General features: G+C 45.0%; 1 protein-coding gene across 2 annotated transcripts in view; it reads left to right on the forward strand.

Moving 5' to 3' along the window:
- itpr1b (inositol 1,4,5-trisphosphate receptor, type 1b) overlaps nt 1-15,000 on the forward strand; it is a 275,465-nt gene that overhangs the window by 229,845 nt on the left and 30,620 nt on the right. For both annotated transcript variants that reach the window (XM_063215285.1, XM_063215286.1), the window contains 5 exons: nt 349-524; nt 3,089-3,253; nt 7,912-8,101; nt 8,923-9,015; nt 11,586-11,731. In XM_063215285.1, coding sequence (XP_063071355.1) covers nt 349-524; nt 3,089-3,253; nt 7,912-8,101; nt 8,923-9,015; nt 11,586-11,731 — 770 coding nt within the window. The remainder of the gene's footprint in view (nt 1-348; nt 525-3,088; nt 3,254-7,911; nt 8,102-8,922; nt 9,016-11,585; nt 11,732-15,000) is intronic.

A 15,000-nucleotide genomic window follows, 5' to 3' on the forward strand; every position in this document is an offset into this window, starting at 1 on the left:
CTTTTTAACACCCGCCTAGGGCTCCGAAACGCCCCCAGGGGAGCTGTACCACCACCGTTGAGAAACACTATGCTATTGTATCTCCCCCCCCAGCCCTCCACATCTACTCTAGAGCCGCACCTGTCAGTACTGCTGGTTAACTCAATGCACTCTCACTCTCTCTCTCTCTCACTCTCTCTCTCTCTCTCTCTCTCTCTCTCTCTCTCTCTGTCTCTCTCTCTCTCTCTCTCTCTCTCTCTCTCTCTCTCTCTCTCTCTCTCTCTCTCTCTCTCTCTCTCTCTCTCTCTCACCTGTCAGGTCTGCTGTGGCTGGTTAACTCAATGCTCTCTCTCTCCCTCTCCTCCACAGGTACTCTGGAGCCTCACCTCTCAGGTCTGCTGTGGTTGGCCATGCTGGTGTCGCTGGCCATCGTGGTGGTGTTGCCCCAGCCGCATGGCATCCGGGCCCTGATTGCCTCCACCATCCTCAGGCTCATCTTCTCCGTGGGCCTGGAGCCCACACTCTTCCTGCTCGGGGCCTTCAACGTGAGTTTGTGTGTTTGTGTGTGTGTGTGTGAGTGAGTGAGTGAGTGTGTGTGTGTGTGTGTGTGCGTGCGTGCGTGCGTGCGTGCGTGCGTGCGTGCGTGCGTGCGTGCGTGCGTGCGTGCGTGCGTGCGTGCGTGCGTGCGTGCGTGCGTGCGTGCGTGCACGTACATGTGTGTCTCTGTATGCATGCGTGTCTGTGCGTGTTTGTGTTCAAGTGTGCGCGCTTGTGTGCAAGTGTACTGCATGTGTGTGTCTAGGCCTGCATTTTTGTTACGGTACAGTATACAGAACAGAAAAGTTGGCATGCATGCATTTTGCACCTTGCACTTGCTTGTTTTGGCCCGCGTGTGTAAATGAGTGTTTGCAGCACGAGTGTGACTTTCTGGTTGACCTGTTCAGCTCCCGTGGGGCGTGTTGTGTGGCCCTGCGCCCTGTGTGCCTAGAGGTGTGTGTGTGTGTGTGTGTGTGTGTGTGTGTGTGTGTGTGTGTGTGTGTGTGTGTGTGTGTGTGTGTGTGTGTGTGTGTGTGTGTGTGTGTGTGTGTGTGTGTGTGTGTGTGTGTGTGTGTGTGTGTGTGTGTGGCAGGCCGGGCATAGAGGTTAGGTGTAGAGTGCGTCACTTTGGGATGCCACACACCACTGACACCCCAGTGTCACTCACGACCTCCAGAGCAGAGGGCATGGACACACACACACACACACACACACACACACACACACCAGACGCAGTAGCCAAGGGATTGGCAGTGAAATTGCCACAGGCTTTGACCATGACTACGAGAATGTGACAGTATGCCACAGAGGAGTCCTTGCACATCCTTGAGTATGCTGCACTGAGGAACCTCTGTGTCCAGTATGCACTCTCTGTCTGGTTATGGCCATGTTCAGTTTCACCCACTTGAGTATGAAATCAGATTTAATGAGTGGCCATACAGAAATTAGTGATGCAAAATCTGGATCGGTAATGGATATTGACAAAGGGGGAAAATCTATTAAAACTCACAAAAGTACGTAAAAAGCCAATTTTTTTTACATTTGACATTTTGTAATACTGCCAAACCAAGTCTTAAGCCACAGCACCTATGGTATAATTTTTCTTTGCAATATAGACTCACCTCTGAAAAAGTTGATCCCTGAAATGCATCTAACTATAATCTTCTCCTAGCTTAATACTCTGGATGGTAAAATCACAGGCCATAGACCATCCATATGTATACTCAAATGGCTTCATTTAGAAGCACCATTAGTTATTTTCCTGTTATATTCAACTTAACACATTGCTTCTTATTGTATTTAACCAACTTACTAAATTTAAAAAATATATATGCAATATGGATGAATAAGATGTGTTCGCAGACCCTGTTTCATAACTTTGAATAAGAGTGTAAAGAGTGATAATTGGGTCAGCTACAGCTGTTGCATAATTGCCTAGGAGTTGGTTCTGAGGGTTTATAGGTTTATTTTGGAGTTTGTAAACATGAGTGGAATTCAGCAAACTAATAAAGTGCTTGGGTTTCCAGTAATTCTGTACATAAAACTAGGGCAACTACCGCGGTCTGCTCCTTACCCCAGTGCAGTTGGGTTTCATAGAGGAGGAGTGGAAAACAAGAACTGTGTTTATCATCAGACGCAGTGGTACCAAATTCATTTTTTTATTTCAGTGGCCACAAACAGCTGTTCTGAAAATGTCAAAAGTCAAAAAGGAGGTGCATTTGTTTAAAAAACATGTCATGTTATTTTGACCATTTTTGTAATATAACATAAATGCTATGAATGCTATAATAATACAATATTTGTAAATGTTATATCATTTCAATGGCACCAGACTGGCGATTGTTTTGGCCAATGAAAGCAGTTAAGTGGGATTTTCTATACTTAGGGAAAGGTCACAGTCAGTGTCTGAGGGAGTTAATGCCATTCACTCTTTCAGGTTTAAGTTGAAGTCTTCCTAAATCCCAAGCTTTATCAAGCCAAGTCTTGTTAGGTCACAAGGCTAGCGTCTGTGTGAGGAGGTGATTTGAGGACTTTCGGGACAGCATTTGAGGACTCGGTGGCATAGCCAGCATAGCTAACTAGCTTACCTCTAATCATTTGGGATTCTAAGAACTTTGGGGGAGAAAAAGATGTTTGTCTTGAAAAGTACCACATTTCTTGAATCAAACCTGTTTTAAATAAAACAAATATTCTGTGTTTTCACAATGCTTTTGTCTAAAAGTTGAGACAGTCAGTGTTGTAATTGCATTTCTGCATTAAAAACAGTCTGGGACCTCATTGAAGTGAACAAAATCAAGTCCGTGGGACTAATCCAAGCTATGACACATTAAAAACATATTTCATAACTCTTATTCTTTTTTAAATTAACCACTGTAGCTGGCTCTCAAATGAAACTGGCTGTGATTATTTTTGGATCATGTAATGTTGCGGAGAGACTTGCACTGGATGACATTTCACCCACGCTGTCTGTGCTGTCTGTCTTGTCCTGTGTGGTCTGTCCTCTTCCCTGTGCTGTGCCCTGCTGTGCTGTGCTGTGCGGTGCTGTGCTGTGCTGCACCGTGGGGGCCTACAGGTGGGCAACAAGGTCATCTTCCTGATCAGCTTCGCGGGGAACCGGGGCACGTTCACACGCGGCTACAAGGCCATGATCCTGGACGTGGAGTTCCTCTACCACCTGCTCTACCTGATCATCTGCAGCCTGGGGGTGTTCGTCCACGTCTTCTTCTACAGCCTCCTGGTAAGCTGTCACACTAAATGTCCACCCCCCCTAGAACCCCTCTGCGACTCTCTTTTGGGTCCCGACCCACCAGTGAAGAAACACTGCTGTAAAAGACAATCGATATGTTGCATAATTATTACATTATGGGATTGTTATAGGAACAGCTCACCTCAAGCCACCTCAACAAACACACTCTCTATATCACACACACGCACACGCACACACACACACACACACACACACACACACACACACACACACACACACACACACACACACACACATACCCCTCACCCCCTGTGTGTCCCCCTGTGTCCCCACTGTGTCCTTATAGCACCTAGCTGTTTGTCTGTTAATGATTGATCATTGACCTGCTGTGCATTCATGTATAACATAAGCTAGCAGCCATGGGCCCTCCTCTCCTAAAACACCATGTCCTCATAGCAGACGTCTTTGATGATGTATTATCTGCCATCAAATCTATATGAACATATACAAAGTACGCAAACATCAATACTCCAATACATTATGTTAGCCATTATACATACGTACATAATACATACATAATACATATGTATACATAATATACATAATACGTAATGTCTAACAACTTTACCCCCTGCCCTTCTCCAAAAAACTGGATCTTCATATCACCTGCTCATTTTGAATGATATGCCTCCTACAGCATGCTATATATAAACATACTGTATGTGCAAACATTTAACCCCCCCCCCCCCCCATTACTCCATAATACGGGGTCCTCAAAAGGCCTAGTCAATGATATGTAACTCAATCCCCTGAGGGTGTGTGTGACCTCAAAGATGTATAACTGAGAGACCCATTTTCTCCTATCAATGATATCAATGATACACACAATCCCACCCTGACCTCCTACTTCAGTATGTCTACACATTATTATCTTGACAATTTGTGGACTGTCTCTGTCTCCCGGGTCTTGCTTGTGCTTACTGTTGTCTATAACTTGGCCCCTCGTGCCTTTACTTTGGGCATGCTCAAAAGTGAATGGTTCTAACATGACTCTTGTCAGATGAGTGTGTTCCGCCTTGCTGCAAAACACCCTTCTGGAGTTAGGCCATGAGCGTAGGTCTCCAAAGGCGTGGTTTTATTTTTTTAAATCCTTGCACGTGATTGGGGAAACTCTTCTTTCTCTCACTTTTTTTAATGAGTTGTTACTTTAACTACTCACAGATGCGAGAATACTAGGAGAGTTGGAAGCTGTCCCGCTGTCAAGTGTCTCTGGATCTTCTAGTCTACCGATTTTTTTGGTTCAGCATATTTCCAAGTTACGACATGTACCCGTGCGTTCTTTTTATTTAGTCTGAGTTTATAGCCCGGCGCTGTATGGAATCATCTACGTACTCTGTGAGGACTTGCTTGGACCTCACAGTACTGTACCTCAGTTATTGTTAGTCAGCATCTCTGCAGACTTTTGCACTCGGGGGGGATTACCCATGATTAATAGCTGTTGTGACGTACATACGTGTTGCATGTAGGCCAAGATATGGGGCCACCCAAGATTGTGAAACAAATGCCAGCAAAAAAGCCACAACAAAGAATGTGCACTAATACTCTCCATATTTTGACGTCAACACCGTTTATACTGTGCGCGGGGGGGTCAGTGGATGTGAATGGATGTACAATATGGATGATATTCATATTTAAAAACAACACCATTAAAGGGGTATGCCACTATTTTGGCGCTTAATACAGCTAAAATCGTTGCCTGGGGTTTATAAAGGTGGTAAAGTGTCTTATTTTTCATGTTAAGCGTTGTCTTGCTTTAAGACAAGTTAAAAGAGGGAATATGTCGCTAAGCTAGGGAAAGTCAATGGATCCGTGTAGCATTGTAGCATGTCAGTCATACCCCATTAAGACTGACATGTGGGTAGATGACGTGACGTGTACATTTTGCTGTCGCAGGCTCTTAAAATTAAGTAAATTCATGCTTTCAAAATTGTCAATGCTTTAAATGATTAAACTAATGTCGTTGTTGTGAAAAAGTAATGTGTAATAAATCCAGAGCTTAAATAAGTATACTTAATTTCGAGTCAAATGTCACATTTGTCCTATGGTGTGACTGAGGCAAGCCTGGTTCTCCATATTAAAACATTTTTAAAGAAATAATCAAAGCTCAGTCATTTGTCTAAACAACCCTGGCATGTTTTTTAAGGTGTCTATTTTAGCAAGTGGCAATGCTTAATTTTTTCCCTGTTTTTCTGAGACCGTATGGACTTATGAAACTTTGTCGCAGAAAATAATGTCCTGTGGTGTAACATCATTTTTTGGTTAATTCTGTGGATAATTATCTATTGTTGAAGCTCCAGCGGTACATAAATTGTGACTTTAGACCCTTAAGAAGCCAATGGCAAGGGTGGATTTTAGATTTTTCTCTCAGAGTTCTTCAGTCAATCAATTATGTTTTGCCACCACAAGATGTATTAGTTTTGTAGTCCTTTGGTGTGACAGCCATAAAATACATTTTGACAATAGTGTATATTTTTAACATTTTTTTCTTATGTAGATGTATGAAAATGCATCTTACTAAAGGTGAAATTGTATTTCAGTTGGCAACGACATGGCTTTAAATTAACTCAAAAGCTCAAAAGTCCTATGGTGTGATGGTAAAAGTCCTATGGTGTGATGGTAAAAGTCCTATGGTGTGACACTTTGGAGTATCACACCAATGGACAAACAGGTCACACCAATGGACTAGATATTTGAGAAATAGCTTTTAAAACAACTGGTAGTACATATTTTTTTTGTTTTGTTGTTTGACTAGATAAATATTGTGTATTCAAATTACTTATTCCTTTATTGGCCTTTGGAATTTATACTTTGATGCATTGTTGATGAATATTTGCTGTTGATTTTAGATACTGTCAAATGATATAAAATGTCATTAATGGTGCTTTGAAACCATAAAATATAACGGTAACAGTGAAGGAAAGATCAGTGAGAGAGTATATAGAGGAGTATAGATGAATAAAGTATGCTGTGGAGAGCTCAATATACAGCATAAATGTGCTGTCCAGCTTGAGATACCAAACAGGCACTGGCCACTACACACTACAGGTTCAATGGTGTGACAGTCATAGCATACCTACAAAAGTGTGATGGTCATGCCAAGGTCACCCTTCAGTATGAGTCTTATGAGCTCTGCAGGTTACATTCAATGACCACATGGCTGTCATTAAGAGTTACGATAGGCTAATAATCGACGATTCAAAGACTTATAAGTGTAAAGTGTAGGTCCATATTGACTACAACATTATATTATGATCAAAAGACAAAATAATCATGTTGATATATTTGTTTCTGGCTCAGTTTTGCATTTCTGTCCTTTAGCGTGACATGAAAGTCCTACGGTGTGACATGTTTTTTAAAAACGCTCAAATATTTGTTTGAGCTAAACAATATGTTTGATAAACACTGAATATTGCATTAGGGAAGAACAAATTATCGTCCCTGAAAAGTTTGTATAAATTCGGACAATTTTGAACATTTAAAAGAAAGATATCCCTGTTTTTCCTCGAAGGTTTCTAATAATCTCACATCTAATGGGAAAAAAATACTTAAATGGTAATTTCTCATTAAATTAAGACTTAAAAAATTGCAATAAATATGAAGAGTGTAACAATGTTCATAAAACTCCATCAAGCCATTTCTACATTACTTAATATATTTATTTCTTAACGTCACACCAAAGGACATATTTTCAGCAAATTGCTTTATCAACGTAAATAAATAATCAATGAATAGACCAACATTGTGACCACTTGGATTTTTGGAAAGATTAATTGCTGCACTACGTAGACATATACTTTTTTCCCTCATAAACAATGTTTTGTGAAAAAAATGTTTTTTGCTGCCTATCCGTCATCTACCCATGTATTGCATGTGTTTTGTGTAATGACAAGAGGGGTTTTCTATTACAGTCTATACAGTATGCAGTATTAACTCTATGTGACCCCCCACCCACTTTGTAACTGTCACCACCTCGTCTACATACAGTATACCTTATGTGTTAACCTTTCTCCTTCTCTGCTGTCACATTTGCACTGAACGCACGCATAGAACCCACATCCTGCTACACACCTGCCTATACACTATGTACATGCGTAGCAGATACTCTGCAAAGATGAAAGGTTTCAGTAGACTTGAAGACTTTTGTAGTGGTTTGGCCTTGCTTAGATTGTATCTACAATACAAGGTCTCCCATCTGTTTCATGCCCTATAGGTTTTTCACCCACTTTGTGTTTGTGGTCTGTGTGTGTTGGAGAGAGAGAGATAAAAAAGAGTGTGTGTCTCTATGTGTACGTATGTGTGAGTAAGAAACAAAGTACGTCATGTTTTATTGCCAATATTCACTATGTCAGTCATATATCAGTGTGCCTGCCAGGCATTTTCTTGCCTGTTCGACCTGGTCCCTGTGCATATGTGTTTGATTAAAAGAAAGTCTTGTGTGTCAACATATATCGGTATGCCCATATTCCTGTGTGTGTGCATACGTGCTTGTTTGTGCGTGCGTGCGTGCGTGTGTGTGTGTGTGTGTGTGTGTGTGTGTGTATGTGCGTGCGTGCGTGCGTGCGTGCGTGCGTGCGTGCGTGTGTGTGTGTGTGTGTATGCGCATATGCGTGTGTGCGTGTGTCCCGCAGCTGTTTGACCTGGTGTACCGCGAGGAGACGCTGCTGAACGTGATCAAGAGCGTGACGCGTAACGGCCGCTCCATCGTGCTGACGGCCGTGCTGGCCCTCATCCTGGTCTACCTCTTCTCCATCGTGGGATACATCTTCTTCAAGGACGACTTCATCCTGGCCGTCGACAGGATACCCAACAAAACACTAGGTGACATGCCCCCCACCGCCCTAAAAAAAATATATGGGTATTTAAAAAAAAAAAAAAAACGAAATGCAAAGAGCTGGCCCATTCACATTGAAATATTTCAACACAGTTCCCACTGGTCATGAAGTTCCTGGACTATCATGGAAATTCATTAGAAGTTTTTCCAGACATGGAAGGTCATGGATTTTGCCTGTTGTGCATGTGCACTTAGGGAATATTATGGAATATTGTTCAGAGTATAGTGTAGATAGCCTATAGCGTAAAAAGTTCAACAAAAATTTGCAACGTTCTACAATGCTTAATCTTCAAGACATTTCTCAAACATGTCTAGTAAAGGCAGGTTCCAAGAGACTTGGCTGAAAATAGGCAATTTTACAACAGAACTAAATGAGCTAACATCCAGTTAATAAGTTGGACATTTCCTTTCTATGGGAGAACGTAGAAATTCAGAAATTTGGTGAGGGAAAGTCATGGAATTTTACATCTGACTTGGTGTGGGAAGCTCTTATAGAATTGTATAGCTTCCCTTAACCCCTTAGCGCAGAGCCTTTGTTATAACCTTACTGTCACCAAAATTGTAATGACTATGTCTTAATCTGTTACTTAAGGCTCTAGGTAATGTCATAGCAATGTTGTTATGTTATGTAGTTGAATATTTTCAGCAAATAGTGAATAGGCCCGCCGGTGACCCCATCTGCACTAAGAGGCTACGTGCATATAGGTTGAACTTTGGTAAAGGTAGACCATGCATGGACATGATTTGTCTTTGAATGAAATTATATCTAAAAATGAAAAGCCTGTTGTCTCTTGTTTACCTTCACCAGAGGCCGGGGCCAGCATGATGGGAGACTTCCTGTCTGAAGGAGTCTGCAGAAAGGACAGCGGAGAAAACTGCACTTCAGAGGCAGTGGTAGACGGTGAGACGGTGTGGGTGTGGGTGTGCGTGTGCGTGTGTGTGTGCGCCTGTGTATTAAGGCACAAGAGAGAGGGGTTTACGTGTGGAATGCGAGTTCATTTAGAGGAGTGATGTCTCTGTTTAAGGTGTGACTGGGTTCAAGCGCGTGTAGTCACATGCACATACATAGGCCTACATCATGTTTGTGTGTGTGCATGTGTGTGTCTTGACTTGAGGGCAATGAGTTGAGGGCAATAAGGACAGTGTGTCCAATGCTACAACCCTCCACCATTCCCTCCACCTCTACCCCCACCCCCCCTCCTCCTCCTCCTCCTCCACAGCCACATCCAGCCTAGCCCCACATCTAACCCCCTCATCCCCTCCTCCACCATCCCCTCCTCCATCTCCATCCCCTCCTCCATGTCATCCTCCTCCACCACCATCCCCTCCTCCTCCACCAGCCCCTCTATCCCCCCTCCACCCTCTCCTCCTCCACCATCTCCTCCTCCTCCCTCCCTCATCCCCCTCAGAGATCACTTCGGTTCAGGCAGAGAACCCTGAGACCTCCATCCTCTCCTCCACCTCGTCCTCCTCCTGCATTCAACCCCTCATGCCCTCCTCCACCATCTCCTCTTCATCCACCATCACCTCCTCCACCTCCCTCCTCCACCTCCACCCCTCCTCCTCCTCAGAGATCACTTTGGTTCAGGCGGAGAACCCCCATCCACCTCCTCCTCCATGTCATCCTCCTCCACCACCATCCCCTCCTCCTCCACCAGCCCCTCTATCCCCCCCTCCACTCTCTCCTCCTCCACCATCTCCTCCTCCTCCCTCCCTCACCCCCCTCAGAGATCACTTCGGTTCAGGCAGAGAACCCTGAGACCTCCATTGAGGCTTGATGACAGTCACACATTCTCCCCCCACAGCCCATGGGTCAGCACCAATGTGACCTGGATTACTTGGGCTTGAGGCTGGGGGGTGACTGCTGTGGGATGAGGGCGGTGTGGAGTGGAGGGTGATGGGTTTGGGATGGTCAGTAATGAGCTGGAAACAAGAACAAGCCACTTCTATGGTGAAGTCTGTCCAAGAGAGTCGGTTGAGAGAGATCAAAATGGATGGAAAAAAAGAATAAAGCCCTGGGGTTAAGACCTTCATCCATCGCTAAGGTGATCAAGAGGGTTGAAGGGAGGTGATCATGCCTAGCATAGCTGTAGCGTACACATAGCGTACTGACCCCACAAGACCCCAAACTAAGTTTTGCGTACTAAGTTACGCGGACCCCGCGTGCACCCCAGGTTGAGAAGCACTGGTCTAGCCCCATGTCTACCCTTACCCTCCTTGACCCCAGAGGGCCCTGCGCTCACGCGGTCATCCCATGACCCCTACCTGCACCTTGCTCACATGTCCAGCTTGTCCTCATGAGAGAGAGAGAGAGAGAGAGAGAGAGAGAGAGAGAGAGAGAGAGAGAGAGAGAGAGAGAGAGAGAGAGAGAGAGAGAGAGAGACAGAGAGAGAGACGGTCCACCATTAGGAGCTGTGTGTGACCATCAGACCCCAATACTCAGCATTGTTGAGACACAGCTGTATGTCTGCCTGCGTAGACCCCATTGGAGACATTGACTCTCGCTTCCAGATCGTCCAATGTTGTATAGGTTTTGTAAGGATACGGGATGTCCTGTCCTGAGTGTGTGTGTGCATGTGTACGCACGCGCAAATACATACGCGTGTGTGTGTGTGTGTGTGTGTGTGTGTGTGTGTGTGTGTGTGTGTGTGTGTGTGTGTGTGTGTGTGTGTGTGTGTGTGTGTGTGTGTGTGTGTGTAAGTGTTTAACATACACGAGTGTGTCTGTGTGTCTTAATGCATGTTTATGCGTCTCTGTGTATGCGTGCCCAAATTTGTGCATACGTATACTGAGTGCATTTGCATAGGTGCATGTGTGTGCATGCCTCCCTTTGTTGGGGTTGCAGTCAAGACCATTGACATTGGGGATGAGGGATAAAGAGCGCACGTGTGTCAAGTGCAAGAAAGGGGGGTGCTGTGGTGCATCACATGCTGTAGAGTATTCGCACCATATACATGGGGACCCGGGTTCGAGTCCCAGCCCTACCCTCCCCACTGTATTCCTGTCACATCACCACTATCCTATCATAATAAAGGCATAAATGCCCAGAACAATACTTTAAAAAAAGACAAGACAGCATGTAGTTGTAGGTATCAGCGCGTGTTTGGATGAATGTCCTCACACGGGGCACCAAATATTTGGTCCCAGCTGTGCAAGGACATCCGTCCAAACACGCGCTATACCTACATAATAATGCATTGTATTATATTCTTACTTGTCCTAAGTATAACGAGTCAAATTGTGTGTGTGTGTGTGTGCGTGTGCGTGCATGTGCGTATGTATGTGTGCGCGTGTGTACGCGCATGTTTGCTCCTGTGTGTGTGTGCGTGTGCACCTGTGTGTGTGTGTGCATGCGTGCGCGCGCGCGCGTGTGTCTACGCACGCCTGTGTTTTTGTGTGCGTGTGTGTATGTGTGTGTGTCTGCGCGTGCCTGTGTGTGTGTGTGTGTTCTTGCCTGTGTGTGTGTTCCAGCCCTGGTCCACCAGCCGTCGGCGGTGGTGATCGAGGATAAGGAGCGTACGTGTGACTCCCTGCTCATGTGCATCGTCACCGTCCTGAGCCACGGCCTGCGGAGCGGCGGGGGGGTTGGAGACGTCCTGCGCAGGCCATCCAAAGAGGTACACACACACACACACACACACACACACACACACACACACACACACACACACACAGACACACATACACACACAATACACATGCGCACAAACAAATTCACTAAATTCAAATTATTTTTATTAGAGGATAACACACTACATACACAAACGTGCGCGCACCAACACACACACACACACACACACACACATACAAACAGACACACACACACACACACACACACACACACACACACACGCACACACGCACACACGCATACACGCACACGCATACATGCATACATGCATACAAACACAATGCACATGTGCACACATGCAAACACAATACACACATTCATACACACACAATACACATGCGCACAAACAAATTCACTAAATTCAAATTATTTTTATTAGAGGATAACACACTACATACACAAACATACACACAAACGTCCGCGCACAGACACACACACACACACACACACACACACACACACACACACACACACACACACACACACAGACAGACACACACATTATGGCCAGCTACAGGCACTGTGCTCTCTCACACACACACACACACACACACACACACACACACACACACACACACACACACACCACACACACACACACACACACACACACACACACACACACACACACACACACACACACACACACACACACACACGCGATCCACGGAGGATGCAATTTGCTCTGCCCTCCATCCAGCCCTCACCCACTTGGACAATAAAGACACATATGTGAGAATGCTGTTCATTGACTTCAGTTCAGCATTCAATACCATAATACCACAACAACTCATCAGCAAACTGGACAAACTAGGTTTCAGCACCTCCCTCTGCAACTGGCTGCTGGACTTCCTGATGCAGAGACCACAAGCAGTACGGGTAGGGAATAACACCTCAAGCACCCTGACCCTGAGCACGGGGGCTTCGCAAGGTTGTGTTCTCAGCCCCCTGCTGTTCACGCTGCTGACGCATGACTGCACAACGACCCACAGCACTAACCATCTAGTGAAGTTTGCGGATGATACAACACTGGTGGGCCTCATCACTAAGGGCGATGAGACTCACTACAGAGAAGAAGTAGACCTGCTGGCCAGATGGTGCAAAGACAACAACCTCCTGCTGAATGTCAACAAGACCAAGGAGATTGTTGTCAACTTCCAGAGGGTCCAAAAACAACTGCCACCACTGACCATCGACGGTGATGCTGTGGAGACAGTGAGCAGCACCAAGTTCCTTGGAGTGCACATCAGCGACGACCTCTCTTGGACCACCAACACTACATCACTGGCGAAGAAGGCCCATCAGCGTCTCTACTTCTTGCGCAAACTAAAGAAGGCAAGTGCTACACCCTCCATCATGACAACATTCTACAGAGGAACCATAGAGAGCGTCGTGTCCACCTGCATCACAGTGTGGGGAGGAAGCTGCACGGAGAAAAACAAGAAGACACTCCAGCGTGTTGTGAACACAGCGAAGAAGATCATTGGAGTACCACTCCCCTCCCTGCAGGACATTTACACCGCACGCCTCACCTGGAAAGCACTGATGATCATCAAAGACACAAGCCACCCAGCACACAAACTGTTCAGCCTCCTGCCCTCTGGAAAGAGGTACAGGCGCCTCCGTTCCCGTACCACCAGGCTTGCAAGCAGCTCGATGCACCAAGCAATCAAGATACTGAACACTCAACCCACTCTCCCTCCACTGTCAGCCTCTAGCCAGCCAGGCCACTGACAACCCCCCCCCCTCATCCCCACCACCATATCTGCGACTGAACATTCCACCTGCACTACTACATCTGTGACTGAACTTTCAACCTGCACTAACTCAAAACATGCACACGCACATGCACACGCACACACGCACACACAAGCACACTGCACTTTCTGCACTAAACCCAAACATACACACACTGACACACAACTCATACACACACACACACACACACACACACACACACACACACACACACACACACAGACGCACACCGCACTTTCTACCTGCACTAAACACACACACACACACAAACACACACACACACACACACACACACACACACACACACACACACACACACTGCTGCTGGTGTACTTGATAGACCCTTTTTAATATTATTTTTTTTCTTCAAATGCTACTATTACTATGTCAGAACGCTACAAAGGACTTTTAGAAAAAAGCACAACAAAATACCTCCTCTTAATGTACAGTATGTTCTCTACAAGTCTTCTGTTGTCCTGTCTTGCACTTTAAATGTCTGTATGAGCACTGTCTATGTCCATACTGTCTTATGTCCATGTATGAGTACTGTCTATGTCTATACTGTCTATGTCCTTACCTAGATTAGTCTATGTCTGCATGGGAAAGCAAGAAAAGTAATTTCAAATTCTTTGTATGACCAGTGCATGTAAAGAAATTGACAATAAAACCAACTTGACTTGACTTGACTTGACTTGACTTGACTCACACCTTTGCATCGCATATGTAGTATGCATGTACAGTACGTCAGGTATAAAATGCATTTGCGCAAAAACATCAAATCAAGGCATTCATACAGCAATCAGGTACATGCAACACCTCTGGAAAGTAAGTAGCATCAGTTGTAACTTGTAACTTTGAAAAATGCAGACTTCAAGACCTGCCGAAGGCTTTTTATAACCCATTCTCTTCTGTGCAAAGAGTGCTTATCAAAAGTGTCATCCAAATACAGTATTTACCTTCGCTTTCATTTCAGTCTTAAGTACGGTTCATTTCCTCGCCAGACTGTCATTTCAGACTGAACTACGACGTCACGTATTCGTGTCAGAGCACCTGTTACTGTGAAATGATGTCGTGATGAAATGGCTTGTGGATGGAGACAGCAGGTTACTCATAAAGACACTGATGCCACAGTTAGGGCCGTAACCAGACATTTTCAAATGCCGAGGTCACATACTGCGTGCTGTACTGCATACTGTACATTTAGAATGCTTCAAACACTTCAGTCAAACTCTTAAGTTTTCATTAATCACTGCCTTGAGGATACATGGGGGTGGCGTATACAGACTGAATTTATCATTGTTGATCATACTGAATATCGATTTTCATCATAGATAAATTTTAAATTACTGGGGGAAAAAAAATACAGAGGACATGGCCTCTATGTCCCCAATGGTAGTTACAGCCATTGCCACAGCCTTGCCATTCCCGTACTCACACGGGCAGTTGCCACATTTGGCAAAGTTTGCATTTGAACTTATTTCGGACGTGCAAGAAGAA

This window comes from Engraulis encrasicolus, chromosome 14 (genome assembly GCF_034702125.1).
Source record: "Engraulis encrasicolus isolate BLACKSEA-1 chromosome 14, IST_EnEncr_1.0, whole genome shotgun sequence".
Classification (NCBI taxonomy): domain Eukaryota; kingdom Metazoa; phylum Chordata; class Actinopteri; order Clupeiformes; family Engraulidae; genus Engraulis; species Engraulis encrasicolus.